Here is a 16,232-nt window from a genome sequence, read left to right as displayed (position 1 = left end):
GGGAGATTAAAAAATGCAGTGAAATCGAAAACGCTCTAGACTAGCATTTTCCTGAGGTCTTCACATGTGAGGAAGCAGATAACCTTCCAGCTATGAAAGTGACTACTAAGGAGTACTCCTCAGATTAAATAGGCTGAAATCAAACAAATCACCAGGGGCCTCATGTATAACGCCGTGCGTAGAACTCACACTATAACATGGCGTAAGCACAAAAGCGGGAATGTGCGTACGCACAGAAAAGTCCAGATGACAGGAATCTGTGCGCGCGCAAACTTTCACGTTCTTCCACTACATAAATCCAGATCAGCGTGAAAAGTAACGTACGTGCACGCGCCTTCTGTCCCGCCCCAACTCCTCCCAGAATTATGCCTCTTTGAATATGCAAATCTACTGTATATAAATAGCTTTCTGTGAAAAGACAATGGGAAAAGCACGGGGGAAAATATAAGAATTTCAGCGAATACCAAGTGGAGGCAAAGGAAAAACATACTATTTGTTGGTTTAAACAGTGGTATAATCAACAAAAGAAAGTTGATCGAGTGACATAGTGTTGGAGAAACTCGAAAGCTCAAGTACACAAAGCCGCACAGTGCCCGAAATAAAAAAGAAGTCACATATCAAAGTCGGCATGAAAAGGCGACTCGTAGCAGACTGTCTGAGTGTCATATGAAAGATTATTAGGGTACAGAAAAAAAAAATAGGCACACAGTGGGAAAAAAGCACGAAATGTCAACTTTAATCTTGAAATTTCCACTTTAATCACGTAGTTTATTTTGTCATTAAAGTAGAACATCATAAAATTCAATCTTAAAATCGTTTATTTTACTGGTTTCTCAAGTAGCACGTTAAATGTTTTGTTCTGTATTTGATCTTCTATGTGCTCTATGTATGTGAATCACTACGTGCTTCCATTCTTTCTCTTTCTCCGACAGGACACAGAATCCATTACATTCGTGATATTACAGGTCTCTGAATAATTAAAATACTTAGATGTATACGTGATATCTTTTTCATGATGACAGGAATGAAAGCATGTTATTAAACATGGGAACACGGTGGCGCAGTGATTGTTCATATCTCACGAAAGAGGCTTGCTGAGCCATGTGCGACCTTCGATGAAATAATTTATTGCAGCAGTACTGTCTCTTTCAAACGTACTAACCTCCAATTCCTGTCCTTACTTTTCTTTCTCCAAATACCCAATCGCCACACAATCAGCTCTGTAATAGACGTTAAGCCATCTGTAAGCTTAGAACGCCGATTCTTCAAAACTTTTAAGGAACATTGAAATATCTTCGTAGTACATGTTTAATTATTCTATCCATCTATCCTTCCAGTGTCGCGTCAGCACCAGCAATAATACAGCACAAGGCAGGAGCTATCTGTGAACTAGCTAGTGCTGCGACACCATGTCCTCACATGTTTAATTATTAACAATACAGATTATTTAAATGAAGTTAAAGTTTTATCTGTATACTATAAGCAACATATTTTGCTGCATTTCATCTTAAAAATAATATTGTCATCATACGCGCTTTATAAAGTGCCGCAGGTTGTGCAATATTATAACTGTAGTGCAAGTTCACAGTGGGGAAATTGTACTTATAAGTACAAACAGTTTTACAAGGAGCACTTGAAGGACTGATTGAGTGTGTTTATAGTTCTTGGGATTAAACTGTTTCTGAAACGCGAGGTCCGTACAGGAAAGGCTTTGACGCGTTGTGGCTGTTTCCGATCAGCTGCTGCTGTGATTACCCACTCAGATACAGTGATATAGATACTCCGAGTGGTGCAGTGAGAGTAATATGGAAAAAGATGATCTGCTGTGGCAACCCTTAACGGGAGCAGCTGAAAGAAGAAGAAGATGCAGTGAGCGTAACAATGCTAAAGCAGTTATGGTATTTGGAATACTATGGCTATTCCCTGGACCATTATACTGCTACAGGTTAACTACAATCAGATGCATTACACTAATAAACAATATGCAGTTAATTTCAGTGTATTTATAAAGCCGCGTCAGGAATGTGGGTCTAAGAAAGAAAGGGTGACTACACAGGAACAGTAGCACTGCTTTGACACTGGGTGCCGCCAGTCTGCAAAACCAAGCGTAGAAATTGTGTACGCCAGGGTATGAGTTACCGTGGAAATGTGCATGGTTTTACGCCAAGTTTAGGTTTTATACATCGCGATTTGAGCGTGGAAACGTTTGTACGCAACATTTCTGTGTGTACGCACCATTTATACATGAGGCCCCAGGACTAGATAATATGTATCCTTAAATTCTTAAAGAGGTTAGTGACTCATATTTTAGGAAGTCGCCGGTCACTGGGGAAATTCTGTAGACTGGAAAATAGCAAGTATTATCCCATTATATAAAAAATGGTGATTGTTGCAGATCCAAGCAACTATAGGCCAATAACCTTAATGTGCATCACATGTAAATTGATGGAAGGAATTATTAAGGATTAAGATTGAGCAACATATGGCAATAACAGGAGTTTCACTAAACAAACATAAAGGCTTGGGCAGATTTATGGATGAAATTTAGTATAAGTAAATATAAAGTAATACACATAGGAAGTAAAAATGTTAGGCTTGAATTCACATTGGGAAGTCTGAAAATTAAAAGTATACCATATGAGAAGAATTTAAGAGTAATAGTGAACTTGACACTATCACCTGCCAAACAATGTTCATAAGCCATTGTGATGACTAACAGAATGTTACCTTATATACAATGATGTGTAGAGTACAAGTCAAAGGAGGTTAAGCTGAAGCTTTATAATGCACTGATAAGACCTCACAAGGAGTACTATGTGCAGTTTTGGTTTCCAAGCTACAAAAAGAACATAGCAGTACTGGAAAACGTCCAGAGAAGAGATACTGGGCAGCTGGATACTTTCTAGTTTTTGTAAATAGAGAACGCAATGGCAATAATGGATGATGACAGCAAAAAGTATTCTTATGTATACCCAACAGCATAAAGATGTGAGCCACTCAAGTTCATTTCCAGACCTCCTTTATATGTGTGTAACCCTTTTGTGACTGGTCAGGTGGAAAAAGAAAATTGTTGGTTTTCTTAAGCAAAAATTTATATTTTGATTTCCATTTTGTTAGATCATTAATGACTTTATGTATTAGCATACTTTTGGTTTTCAGGGATATTTTTTCTTTGTGATATTGTCACTGTGTATATGTTAGTTGTTGATATAACAGTTGCCATCTTACTAAAGGGCAAGGTGCTGTACATGTTCTTTGTCGGAATTTTCTTAAAAATAAAGTAGGACAAAGACTAAATAATTTAATAATTCAAGTTACTGACTAAAGAAAACACTTACAACCACAATTTTTGTTTTGCATTTTACAAATATCTGCCCTATCAATTGGCCCATGCTTACTTTTAGACTTTGGTTTCTAGGTTTGTATGCAAAATCGGCCATTGAAAAAACAAGGTTTTTTTTTAATGGTAAGATAATTTTGTTGATCACAATTAGGTTAAGAAAATGAATATTGTTGGCATGTTATTATAAATTATAGTGAGATTTTAGAGAGAGCTGGATCACCCCTCTCACATTTATTTGCTGGGTTGCCTTTCTGTGAGAACCCTAACTACAAAGAGGACTATTTCATTTATGTTAGGTAGAATGCCCAGAGGGGACTGGGTGGTCTCGTGGCCTGGAACCCCTACAGATTTTATTTTTTTCTCCAGCCTTCTGGAGTTTTTTTTGTTTTTTCTGTCCACCCTGGCCATCGGACCTTACTCCTTTCTATGTTAACTAATGTTGTCTTATTTTAATTTCTTATTTTGTCTTTTATTTTTCTTTTCTTCATTATGTAAAGCACTTTGAGCTACTTTTTGTATGAAAATGTGCTATATAAATAAATGTTGTTGTTGTTGTTGTTGTTGTTGTTGTTGTACAGTACTGTCATTCCAGTGATACACTCATCACAGAATTATTTCAGATGTACTGTAGTCCTTTTTTGATGTGGTAGCCTCTTTAAATTATGAAATTATGTAAAGTGACACTTTCCCGTTGTGCTACTTAATTTCATTGGTAGGGCTGTTTGCTATGTAATTGATACTTTGTCTGCACTGTGTCTTAAATGAAATAGAGAAGGAAACTGAAGATCTTTTCATTAAATAGCTTTGGAGATCCCCAATTAATCAAAGTTTTGAGGGAGGTGGACAAATATCATCAATTGCATGTGCCTCATAAGAGCTAAAAAATTCTTCAGGTGAAGTCAGATTCAGTTGTATTGCCTTGAACTTGGAATATATGCAGATTGTTGTATATTTGTGTTTGCATAGGCATAATAACAAAATTTAAAGTAATGGAACATTTTAAACAGAATGACTGATTTCACACTCCAGGAAGTATAAGTAGCAATGCATCATAATAGCAGTTTATTTTACTTCTAAATGAAATAACTGAGTTTACCGACAGGTAAGTATAAGTAGCAGTATGGAAACCCATTTGTGCAAAGCAGAAGGTGAGAATGTGTTTTTGGCCTATTTATGATATAGCAGAGAGAAGTGATTTAATGTGGAATCTCTTGAAAGTGTTGTGTAAGTAATGCTTTTGATCTGTTCTTCTGTTTACAGTTAGAAGAATCCAACATGAGGTGGGATCTGTGAATGAAAGGGAAAGAATTTGCTGTCTCAGCAATATGAAACAGTATATGTAATTTCTTAGTTTGTCACATTCATTTCTGTGCAAAAGTATTAAGACACACAGGAACATAATTTTTAAAGCTACTGTAGTTATCTGAGTAAAAAGGGTCTAATTGCTTGTTAAAATGCTGTTTAACATTAGAATGAGCACAAATAAACATTGATACAATACATTGTAAAAGGTATATCTTGTGTTTTTATTAAATTAAGTCAATATGTGAGATATTGTAAATTCTGCAAATACAAAACCAAAGTACTTTCCTTTGGCTTGCCACCATGTAATTTTTTCAAGTAATCTTGAAGAAAGTTTTTCAAATTGTCTCACAGAATTTGCCATAACTTTTGCTGTTTTTTGTTCTTTTCCCTGTCCAAGTGATTCCCATAAATCTTCAGTTTTGCTTAGGTCACACTCAATATAATGATTTTAGTGATCCATCTGAACTCTAAGCATGTTTTAATTTTGTTTTACAATGTGTTTGGGGGTCATTATAATGCTAAAAGATTGTTATTTTCTTGAAGACAAAGCATTATGAATAAAAAATCTGTTTATGTTTCTTAGCAATAATAATTGATTTTTTGACATTGTGTGCTGAAATGCACCTACAGGCTATGACAGGTCTTTTATCATCATGCTGGTGTCTTTAACTGAAAGTTTATATTTTGGATATACAGTATCTCTCCATAAGGCTTTCTGCCATTGTTTTTTTTCCATACTTTAAGACCATTCACACAGCTGAAACATTCCCTACAAAAATGTTATTTTTTAAAAGACTTTTTCACACAGTTGTAGTGGGTATATTGTGGTGCAGGATGACTTTAACAGAAACTTAGCAAGCAATTCACTGTGTTTCCTTCTGTTCTTCATGGAAGAGAATTTTAAGAACTGTTGTTCAGTTCTGTATATCTGTTTTCAGTTTTTTACTGTGTTTTCTATCTTCAGCTTGACCACTTTCTTCAAATTCCTTTATGACAGTTTCAAAACTATATTTTGAAAACCTGGTTTGGTTTGTTATTGCGCATAACTATGATTTTTATTTCTGCCAAAGTGTATTAACTTACTGTAGCTATTTCCAACTCTCTCCTCAAGGTACCCAACTATTTGTGACTATCATCTGGTACACATTCTTCTTTCTTAAACTGAAAAATTATCATGCTTAGTTTGACAATTCAGTGCCTCATTAGCATGAGTCAGATGTGCTTTTGGTAGAATGTAACAGGTGCATGTAATAGGCTGGAGTGCCTTGAGAAGAGGATTGGAAACCAAACCTATGCTGTTCTAACCATCTCACAAAATATAAATTGGTTTATTGAAGAAAAAAAAACTTGTCATTGTGTCAGTTTTATTTGTTTTTATTCTAATGGTATAAAGGAAAGTAACACTCTTTATGTATTGAACTATTTTTGTTTTTTAATTTTGATTAGTTGGCCTTAGGCACAGTGTTGTATATACTGTATCTGCTTAAAATGCAGTCTTGTTAATATGTATGTTTATCTCTAATAAGCAAACCTCTGATGATCACTGAACACTGGAGCATGAACCATAAAGCCTATAAAAAGTAACTAGGGCAAAGCAGTACTGGAAAAGTATTATTTAACATTTTCATTAACAAATAACGAACACATAAAATCCTCCAATATAGCAAATTTTACTGGGCTGGTTTTTTTGGTAAAATTATTAAACCATAAAATTACTTTACACTAATTAACCTTCAAATTGCTGTAACAATAGATGCAAGTTTAATTTAATTTTCAGAAACCGTGATCTCATTGTGGTTAGAGAGTTTTTGTTCATTGTTGGAACAGAATGTTATACAGTGGATATTAGTGCACAATGATAGATTGCAGAATATTCCGAGTTCAGTGAAATCTTGATTAGCTATTGAAAAACAGTTCTTGCAATGTCTGCAGCACTGTCTCTTCCACTTCTGGACAAGGCTTCTCTGTACAAAATGTATTGAATAACCTGGTTTGGATATTTTCAATACTAGAAGAGGTAAACAATATTGTTAGTTGTTGAGTAGCTGTACCGAAGGGTCACTTCGCTGGCTTAATTAACCAAGACTTTAGTTTCAATGTTGGTAACTAAATCCTCTGTGTTTAAAATGAGAAAAAAAGTACATTCATTTGTATAAAAATGAATAAAAGTAAATAACACTTATGCTTGACTGCCAATACCTGGAAGCATGGCAAACATAAAGGTAATCTAATAATAAGACTGCTTTTCCATGATGAATTTTGCATTTTGAAAATAATTACACTCTTTTTGTTTTCATTGTGAGTTTTAGTGAAATGTTTTATTTAAAAATGATCATCACAGATGATTACGTGGATCTTATATGTGAAAATATGTTTAATCTGCATACATTTGCAGTGTGTTTTTGGTAAAAGGAAGGGCGTGTCATCAAAATCACCTGGGGCCTCATGTATAAACGGTGCGTACGCACAGAAATGTTGCGTACGAACCTTTCCACGCTCAAATCGCGATGTATAAAATCTAAACTTGGCGTAAAGCCACGCACATTTCCACGGTAACTCATTCCTTGGCGTACGCAATTTATCCGCCCGGTTTTGCAGACTGGCGGCACCCAGTGTCAAAGCAGTGCTACTGTTCCTGTGTGATCACTCTTTCTTTCTTAAATCCACATTCCTGGCGTGGCTTTATAAATACACTGAAATTAACTGCATATTGTTTATTAGTGTAATGCATCTGATTGTAATTAACCTGTAGCAATATAATGGTCCAGGGAATAGCCATAGTATTCCAAATACCATAACTGCTTTAGCGTTGTAACTCTCACTGCATCTTCTTTCAGCTGCTCCCGTTAAGGGTTGCCACAGCAGATCATCTTTTTCCACATTACTCTCACTGCACCACTCAGAGTATTTATATTACTGTATCTGAGTGGGAAATCACAGCAGCAGCTGATTGGAAAGAGAATTATCGGTACACAGCATGAAGCAGATGCTGCCTGAGCCACAGCAAACGCTTTAGTCCCTGTACGGACTTCGCGGTTTAGAAACAGTTTCATCCCAAGAACTCTAAACACTAAATCAGTCCATCAACTGCTCCTTATATAATTGTTTACTTATAAGTACAATCACCTCACTGTAAACTTGCACTACAGTTATAATATTGCACAACCTGCGCCACTTTATAAAGCGCGTATTTACATGTGATGACGGTATTCATTTCTAAGACGAAATGCAGCAAAACATGTTGATTATATTATACAGATAAAACTTTAACTTCATTTAAATAATCTGTATTGTTAATAATTAAACATGTGAGGACACGGTGCCGCAGCGCTAGCTAGTTCAGTAATTGTTCCTGCCTTGCGCTGTATTATTGCTGGTGCTGACGCGACACTGGAAAGATAGACGGATATAATAATTAAACACGTACTACTAAGATATTTCAATGTTCCTTAAAAGTTTTGAAGAATCGAAGTTCTAAGCTTACAGATGGCTTCACGTCTATTACATAGCTTATTGTGTGGCGATTGAGTTTTTGGAGAAAGAAAAGTAAGGACAGGAATTGGAGGTTAGTACGTTTGAAAGAGACAGTACTGCTGTGATAAATTATTTAACTGAAGGTTGCGCATGGCGCAGCAAGCCTCTTGCGTGAGACATGAACAAGCACTGCGCCACCGTGTTCCCATGTTTAATAACATGCTTTCATTCCTATCATCATGAAAAAGATATCACGTATACATCTCAGTATTTTAATTATTCAGAGAGCTGTCATATCAAGAATGTAATGGAGTATGTGTCCTGTCGGAGAAAGAGAAAGCCCGTTTAAAAAGCAGGTAGTGATTCATACACATAGAGCACATAGAAGATCAAATACAGAACAAAGCATTTAACATGCCACTTTAGTTACAATAGGATTTGAGAAACTAGTAAATTAAACGATTTTAAGATGAAGTTTAAGATGTTCTACTTTAATGGCAAAATAAACTACGTGATTAAAGTGGAAATTTCGAGATTAAAGTTGACATTTCGTGCTTTTTTCCCCACTGTGTGCCTTTTTTTTTTTGTCTGTACCCTAATAAGCTTTCATATGACACTCAGACGGTGGGCTACGACTCGCTTTTTCACGGCGACTTTGATATGTGATTTCTTTTTTATTTCGGGCACTGTGCGACTTTGTGAAGTTGAGCTTTCGAGTTTCTCCGACACACTGTCACTCGATCAGCTTTCTTTTGTTGATTATACCACTGTTTAAACCAACAAATAGTACGTTTTTCCTTTGCCTCCACTTGGTATTCGCTGAAATTCTTATATTTTCTCCCGTGCTTTTCCCATTGTCTTTTCACAGAAGGCTATTTATATTGATTTGCATATTCAAAGAGGCGTAATTCTGGGAGGAGTTGGGGCGGGACAGAAGGCGCGTGCACGTGCGTTACTTTTCACGCAAATCGGGATTTATGTAGTAGAAGAACGTGAAAGTATGCGTGCGCACAGATTCCTGCATCTGGATTTTTCTGTGCGTACGCACAATCCCGCTTTTGTGCTTACGCCATGTTATAGTGTGAGTTCTACGCACGGCGTTATACATGAGGCCCCTGATCCCTTTGATAAACTATGGATCTCTTCAGTATTTAAAATTTCAGTACATACAGAAGAGGCTAAATACATCATATCTTAAAAATTACACAATATATCTGAGTCAAGCATTTTAATTCTTTACTTAAACAAACACTGAGTGATCAGCTAATGAGGTTCACATAGACTTTCCAAGTCAGTCAGTAAATATTATTTGCAGGCATTTTTATAATATTTTTTAAAAAGGCAGACAAAAAAGTGACTTATATTGGTGCGTGTATCATCATGGGAAGAGCATGTCTCACTCTCTTGCACCCTAAGCTTAACACATGTACTCATAAATACAAAACACGTACAATATCCCCTAAAGCACTTATTATGAGTGATGCCTGAACAGCTTAACACTCCTCAGTACTCCACATAGGGATTTACTAGCTTTGGATTTAGCAGACCGGACAAATGTCCTCTAGACATTGAAGTCTGGTACACCTTAGTTATTGCTACTTACCAAAGGTGTTTAACTCCTTCCTGTGCTGCTCACAATTGGAGGCATCCCTCCTCAGCCACTAACCCTGTGAGAAAGAACTTGCAATCTATTCACAAGAGTTGCTCTACATTTATTTTATTTCCTTGATCCCTCAAAAAGTGCATATAAAATTTTTAAAAATTCAAAGCAAAGCAATATTAAATAAGATAGAATAATAGCAGCAGCAGAAAATATAAATTAAATTATAGAAAAATATATATGAATAGCAATGTCAAAATACACCTTTGTATCCAAGTCAAAAATCTTAACCAATATATTTAATTTCTAAAAGGCTATGAAAGTGAAAAATAGCACAAAAGGAAACATCTGTACAAGGGGGAACTTGTCCTTGGGCAGCTGTTCTTGATTCAAAAGTCACACTGATGCATGGATGGTGTCTTTGATGCCCAGGCTCCCACTCTCTATCTTGTTAGGACTGTTTACCTATGCTATGCCCAAGTTCCTTGGGAAAGATATATTCCCAGGGGAAGTTGCGTCATAATTTGATTGGCCATTCTAACATAAGATTATAATGTGAGTTATACACTAATAAAAATAAAAGAAAAAATATATACATTTAGACAAATCTACAGACGTATCAAAACAGAAACCAAAAAAAAAAACACAAAGTCTCATGGTGCCACTCACGTGGTGTCATGGTATGAGTTTTCAAATACAATATATATCATTTCATTGTCTGTGACATTTATTGGCTTAAGTGTTTATACTATTGGTTTATGAGCATTTATCATTGGTCTGCACACATATTTCATTGGTTTTATTCATTTTAACTCTATTAGTTTGTGTCTGTAAATTATTGGTTTATGTATGAACTATTATGGTTTGCATTTGTATACTACTGGTTTGCATGTGAACTGTATTGATTTGCATTTGTATATCACTGCTTCAAGTGCATTTGTTATGGGTCTGTGAGTGAACTGCATTGGTTTGTGCTCATATGTTTGCATTCATATTTTATTGGTCTGCTTACAGAGAGCAAGGGTTTTGTGTATGCTGAATATTGGTGTCATACGTGCCATATACAGGTTTTCATGGATGAACTATATTAGTTTTAAGTAAACTCTAGATTAGGAGTGTCCAATCTTTTTTCACTGAGGGCCACATACAGAAAAATGTATGAAGGGCTGGGTAACCCACTAGAGGTGAAGTATATTGCCTCACCTCCATTGTATTAAGTTAGTAAAATCAATCAAATGTAGGTAAATTATGCTTCATAATTGAATATGCTTATAGAAAAAACAGCATCACAGCTCTCCATTAATGGGTTTTCATTTATTGTATTACAAAAAGTGTTGGTAGCTTATTCTCATAACAGTGTCCTCAGATTGCTTCTTAGTCAGGATGGTGATCCCCTTTCACAGCCCTGTATAAACGGGGAAAAATAAGGGGGAAAGGGATGGGTATATTTCAACCTTGTTATGCAAACAAGTTATTGAAGTTGTTAACATATCAACTAATGCTTGTTAGAGAATATTATCAACTTTATATTGGCTGCATTTATTAAGTAAATTGGCTTATTAACACATGAATACTGTGTAATATATTTTTAACTCACTTATAATGGGAACAGCGATGCACTCAGTGGGAACAGTAATGCTGCGATTTGGACTGAAAGATGGCTTGCAGGTCGGGAGTAAGTTAGGTGGTTGAAATGCAAAGGACATCACAGAGATGGCTGTCTGTCATTTTGGTTCTCAATCTGCTTTTGTTCAGATTTAAAAGAGAAAACGTTTGTTCACATATGAATGTTGAGCCGAACAGACTGATCATTCCTTTTTACGTGGTTTCTCATCTGAGGAAACATGGCCTTTTCCAAGCTCCGGTAGAAGCCAGGTAGGGAGAGAAGCTGATGTTAATTCTTCAGAGAATCATCACACTGCATTTCAATAAGTTCTAACTGCAGACTCTCTTGCACTTCTTCTGCATTCATCAGGAAGGGAGACGAGAACAGCTTAATTTCTTTCTCAATGACAGAAAATGTCTTGGAAGCGCTGACTGAATTCTGTCATGAGAGATGTGATCACAGACACATATTTCCCCTTTTTAAAAGATAGCTTGGCCTTTGGAAAAGCACATATGATTTTGGACAGCGTGTAGATGTGTGCAACATTAAAGTTGCATAGTTGTGACTTAAAGAGATGAAGCTTCACACAGAATGCTTTCATGTGTGCGTAAAGTTGTGGCACAAGCTGGTCTTTCCCTTGTAGGCTCCTGTTCAGTGTGTTCAGATGTCCAGTAAGATCAACTAAAAAAGCTAGGTCTGCCAACCATAGAGGGTCACCCAGCTTATGAAGACGTTGGTTCTTGTCTTTCAAAAACTGGTCGATTTATGATCGCAGGTAATTAAACTGCTTCAGCATGGAGCCGTGGATTAGCCTGGTAGAGGAGGTCGCCGTATTCAGCATCGATATCAGATAGGAAAGCTTGAAATTCTCTGTGGTGCTCAAATTATGTTGACAGTCTCACAACAGTGTCCATCACATCACCAAACTGGTCTGTCTTTAGACATAGGGCTTCTTGGTGGATGATACAGTGAATTTTAACAGCCTCACCTCCACTATCTTGCACCATGGTGCACACCATAGATGCCATTCCTTTGTGCTCACCTGTTATTGCTGGTGCCCTATCTATTGTAACTCCACATAGCTTGTCCCATTAAAGTCCCATCTTGTCAAGTACATCTGACACAGCTTCAAAAATGTCCTTACCCGTTGTTGTTCCCTTTAGACTCTGATGATCAAATAGCTCCTCCACAATGTAAAAGTTATTGTCAACTCCCCACAAAAAAAATCAACAGCTGTGTGGTGTCTGTGCTCTCATCACATGCAATCGAGTAAAAATCAAAAGCACAAGCTTTATCTGACACTTGATGTTTTAAGTTAGCTGACAAATCTTCAATTTGCCACACAACTATGTTTCTGAACAGCTAACTTTATTAAATTCCTGCATTTTCTCCGGGCACATTATTCCTGTAATTTTAGTGAGGCACTGTTTTATGAAGTCACCACCTGAGGAGGGTTTCCCATGTCGGGCAATGAGCTGTGCTCCCTCATAACTGGCTAATGTGGCATTTTCTTGTGTTTTGTTAGCACAAAAATAAAATACCTTTGTTGAGCTAGCAGACTAGCTGCCATTTGCTTAACTTTCTGTTCTCGCTCAGCAGCAGTATAGGAAGTGTAGGTCGGATGTTTGGTTTCGTAGTGTCGTCGCACATTATACTCTTTCATCACTGCAATAGTTTCATTGCAAATCAAACAGATACACTTCCCCTTGACTTCTAGGAAGAAATATTAATTTTCCCATCGTGTATGAAATTTTCTGCACTCACTTGCTATTTTGCGTTTCTTTGGTTCTGTAATTTTTGGTCACCCATAGCAAAATTTGTTTTTGGTTGTTCTTGTTTTGTGAAGATGCTGCCTTGATCAAGACAGTAGCTCTGCCTTGTATTAAGACTAAGAAGTACAATACGGTTAACAACAAGTTTTGTGTGTTGGCTATATTTTATTATACCTTTAGAATCTGCAGCGGGCCAATTAAAAATGGACCACAGGATGCAGTTGGCCCGCGGGCCATAGTTTGGACACCCCTGCTCTAGACTGATTACATGTGAGTCTTGTATTGATTCTTTGTATGTACTATGCTGGTATTGTGAGTTTAATGTGTTGAATTTAGGTGTATACTCTTCGGTGTTGCATATTTTTTGTGATCTATACTAGTTTTATGTGCAGAATATATAGTTTGTTCAAGTTATTTTGACTGGCAATGGAAGGGGCAACTGGTCACTCAAGGTCTGGTACAACCATTTCTTAATGTAAAGAGGAACGTGTAGGTGTGATAAGTTAAAATAGAGGAGCATTTTATTTCGTTCTGCAGTAAGTTTGTGAAAGGACTTAGTGATTTTGATTATTGCTTAACAGTATTTGAAGCCTGTCATAAACACGAATCTGAAGTTAGCTTCTTATTTGAAGCTACTTACTCAACTGATTTCTTATTCTCTCCTGCTTTCAGTACTTATTCATTTGCTGCCAGCAGTTTTTCACACAGCTTATGCAAATCAAGAACTTATTCTTCTGTAAGTTAACAACAAGACAAAATATCAATAAAATTGATCCATTATTTAAAATATTCTACATTTTTGTACCTGCACAGGTACACATGAGTTATATCATATTGGGTCACCTTAATTTTCAGTTTTGGGACAAGAGAGATGGTTTTATTGAATTGCAGTTGAGTTTTGTTTGGTCCATCGTGGGTACATGGGTCAAACTGATCAGCAAAGTTGGGAACTAATAGGACTTTTGATAGGGGTAGCACAGTGGTAGCACTGCCTCCCTCACAATGAGGAGACCAGTCTTTGTGTCCTGGGTGATATCTGTGTGGAGTTTACATGTTCACCTTGTGCACATGTTAGTGTCCTCAAGGTTCTCCGGTTTACTCCCATGGTCCAAACATATGCAGGTTAAATAGTTTGGTAATGCTAATTTAGCCCTAGTATTTGTGTGTGGGGAAGTTAAAGTGGTCCAAAGCAATTAAGCCTTTAAAGTGCCCATTAAACATCACAATAAACCTCATTGATCAGATACTGAAGTGTCACAACTTTTCCAGTAATTTTGACAATGCGTACCCGCATTATGGTGAGCACAACTCAAATGAAATTTAACAAAGAAGTCTGTCTTTCTTCAAAACAGTGAAAATTGGGGTGGCTGCAATGCATATAATTTAACCCTTTACAGTACCTATTAAACATCCATCCAATCATTTCCCAAACCTGCTTGTCTGGAGCAGGGTTTTGGGGATGCAGGATTTTATCCCAGCAAGCATACGGCATTAATAATCCCTGAACACACACACCAGGGCCAATTTAGCTTTACGAGTCAAACTAACCTGCATGTATTTGGACTCTGGGAGGAAACATGTGGTGAAAACCCACATGGATATGGAGAGGCATACAAACTCCACACAAGGAGTGGAGACTTAAAACCAAGTCTCTTTATGACAAAGCAGCAGCACAAGCACTGTGACACCCCTACTAAACATCAAAATCCATTAATTAGATATGGGAACATACCAGCTTTGCCAGTCAATTTGACTCATATGCCACAATTTTCTAAATTGTAGAAATGTGCCTAATGCTATTTAACCCTTTGTCTTATGATGAACATTCAAAAAAAGCAAATTGTACCATGTTATAGGCTTCACTGGCAGTTGCCAATTTATTTACAACTTGTTATCATGGGTTTAAAGTAAATGCAATAATTAAGCAAAACCAAAACATCTACCTTGCAAGTAATTGTAATTGTCACATGTCAGTTGATTTGTTATATTTTCATCTCAAGGGATCCTTATCTTTGTTATCTGTGGTTAGGCAGTTTTTGTTCAGTGTCTGAAAAGAATATAACACAGTGGGTACAAGTGCACAGAAGTAGATGGCAGAATCACTCAAAGTTAAAGCAGAAATTTTGAGTTCAGTGAAATCCTGCCCTGTTGTTGAAGAAAATCGTTCTTGAGCAAAACTTGCAGTATTAGGACTCCAAGAACTGGATCTCGCAGGTTTGCGCAAAATGTATTGCATGGCTTGATTTGAATATTTTCGGTACCAATAAAGGTTAGGAGCGTTGCTGCTTGTTGAGTAGCTGCACCGGAGAGTTACTTCACTGGCTTCTGTTCTGGGAACATCTGACTCAGTGTTAGTGACTGAATCTCCTTTAATTAAATCTAAACGAGAAGAAAATATGAAAAATATGAAACTATATCAAATAAAGTGATATGCAATCATGTTGATATATCATGATATATACCTGGAGAAAGAGCAAAAATAAAGTGAATAAAATAGGAGTATTTTTTCATTGTGAACTGTGTAATTAGAAAATAATAATTTTTATTTCTATTCTTGAATTTGTGCTTAGTTTATAAGCCACTGGAAAATGCTGTAGGCCTACTTGGGTCTGTCAATAAATGGGCAGATGTGTATCTTATGTATGGAAACACTGTTAAGCAATCTTTGATGAAAAAAGGGGTGTGTTTCTGCATGACCTGATTTTGATTTAGTGTTTAAATTTAGCATTGATGATTAAATCTGAGAAACAGTACTGTTCCAGTGCACCATGTACAGTACATCATAATATGATATAAACTCTGGGTATAAAGAGGCTATGTGTTGTATTCTAAACCCAATTAATATGCATAGTTTTCTTTCCTCACTAACATTTTTTAAAACTACTTCCAATTCAAATGGATTTTATCATAAAGCCATCCATCCTTCCTCTTCCACTTATCCGAGATCGGGTCGCGGGGGCAGCAGCTTGAACAGAGATGCCCAGACTTCCCTCTCCCCGGCCACTTCTTCTACCTCTTCCGGGGGAATCCCGAGGCGTTCCCAGGCCAGCAGAGAGAAATAGTCCATCCAGTGTGTCCTGGGTCTTCCCTGGGGCCTCATCCTGTTTAGACGTGCCCGGAACACCTCACCAG

General features: G+C 36.8%; 1 gene segment (V, D, J or C); it reads right to left on the bottom strand.

The window, feature by feature from the left end:
- Positions 1-15,090: 15,090 nt before the first annotated feature.
- On the bottom strand, positions 15,091-15,702 carry LOC127529217 (T cell receptor alpha variable 9-2-like). The segment is given in 2 exon segments: positions 15,091-15,479; positions 15,563-15,702. Coding segments are annotated over 2 exon segments (438 nt in total).
- Positions 15,703-16,232: the final 530 nt, after the last annotated feature.

The sequence above is a fragment of the Erpetoichthys calabaricus genome, chromosome 9, assembly GCF_900747795.2.
Source record: "Erpetoichthys calabaricus chromosome 9, fErpCal1.3, whole genome shotgun sequence".
In the NCBI taxonomy this organism is placed as follows: domain Eukaryota; kingdom Metazoa; phylum Chordata; class Cladistia; order Polypteriformes; family Polypteridae; genus Erpetoichthys; species Erpetoichthys calabaricus.
The sequence above is the reverse complement of the archived record's forward strand: the minus strand, read 5'-3'. Positions and strand labels throughout refer to the sequence as shown.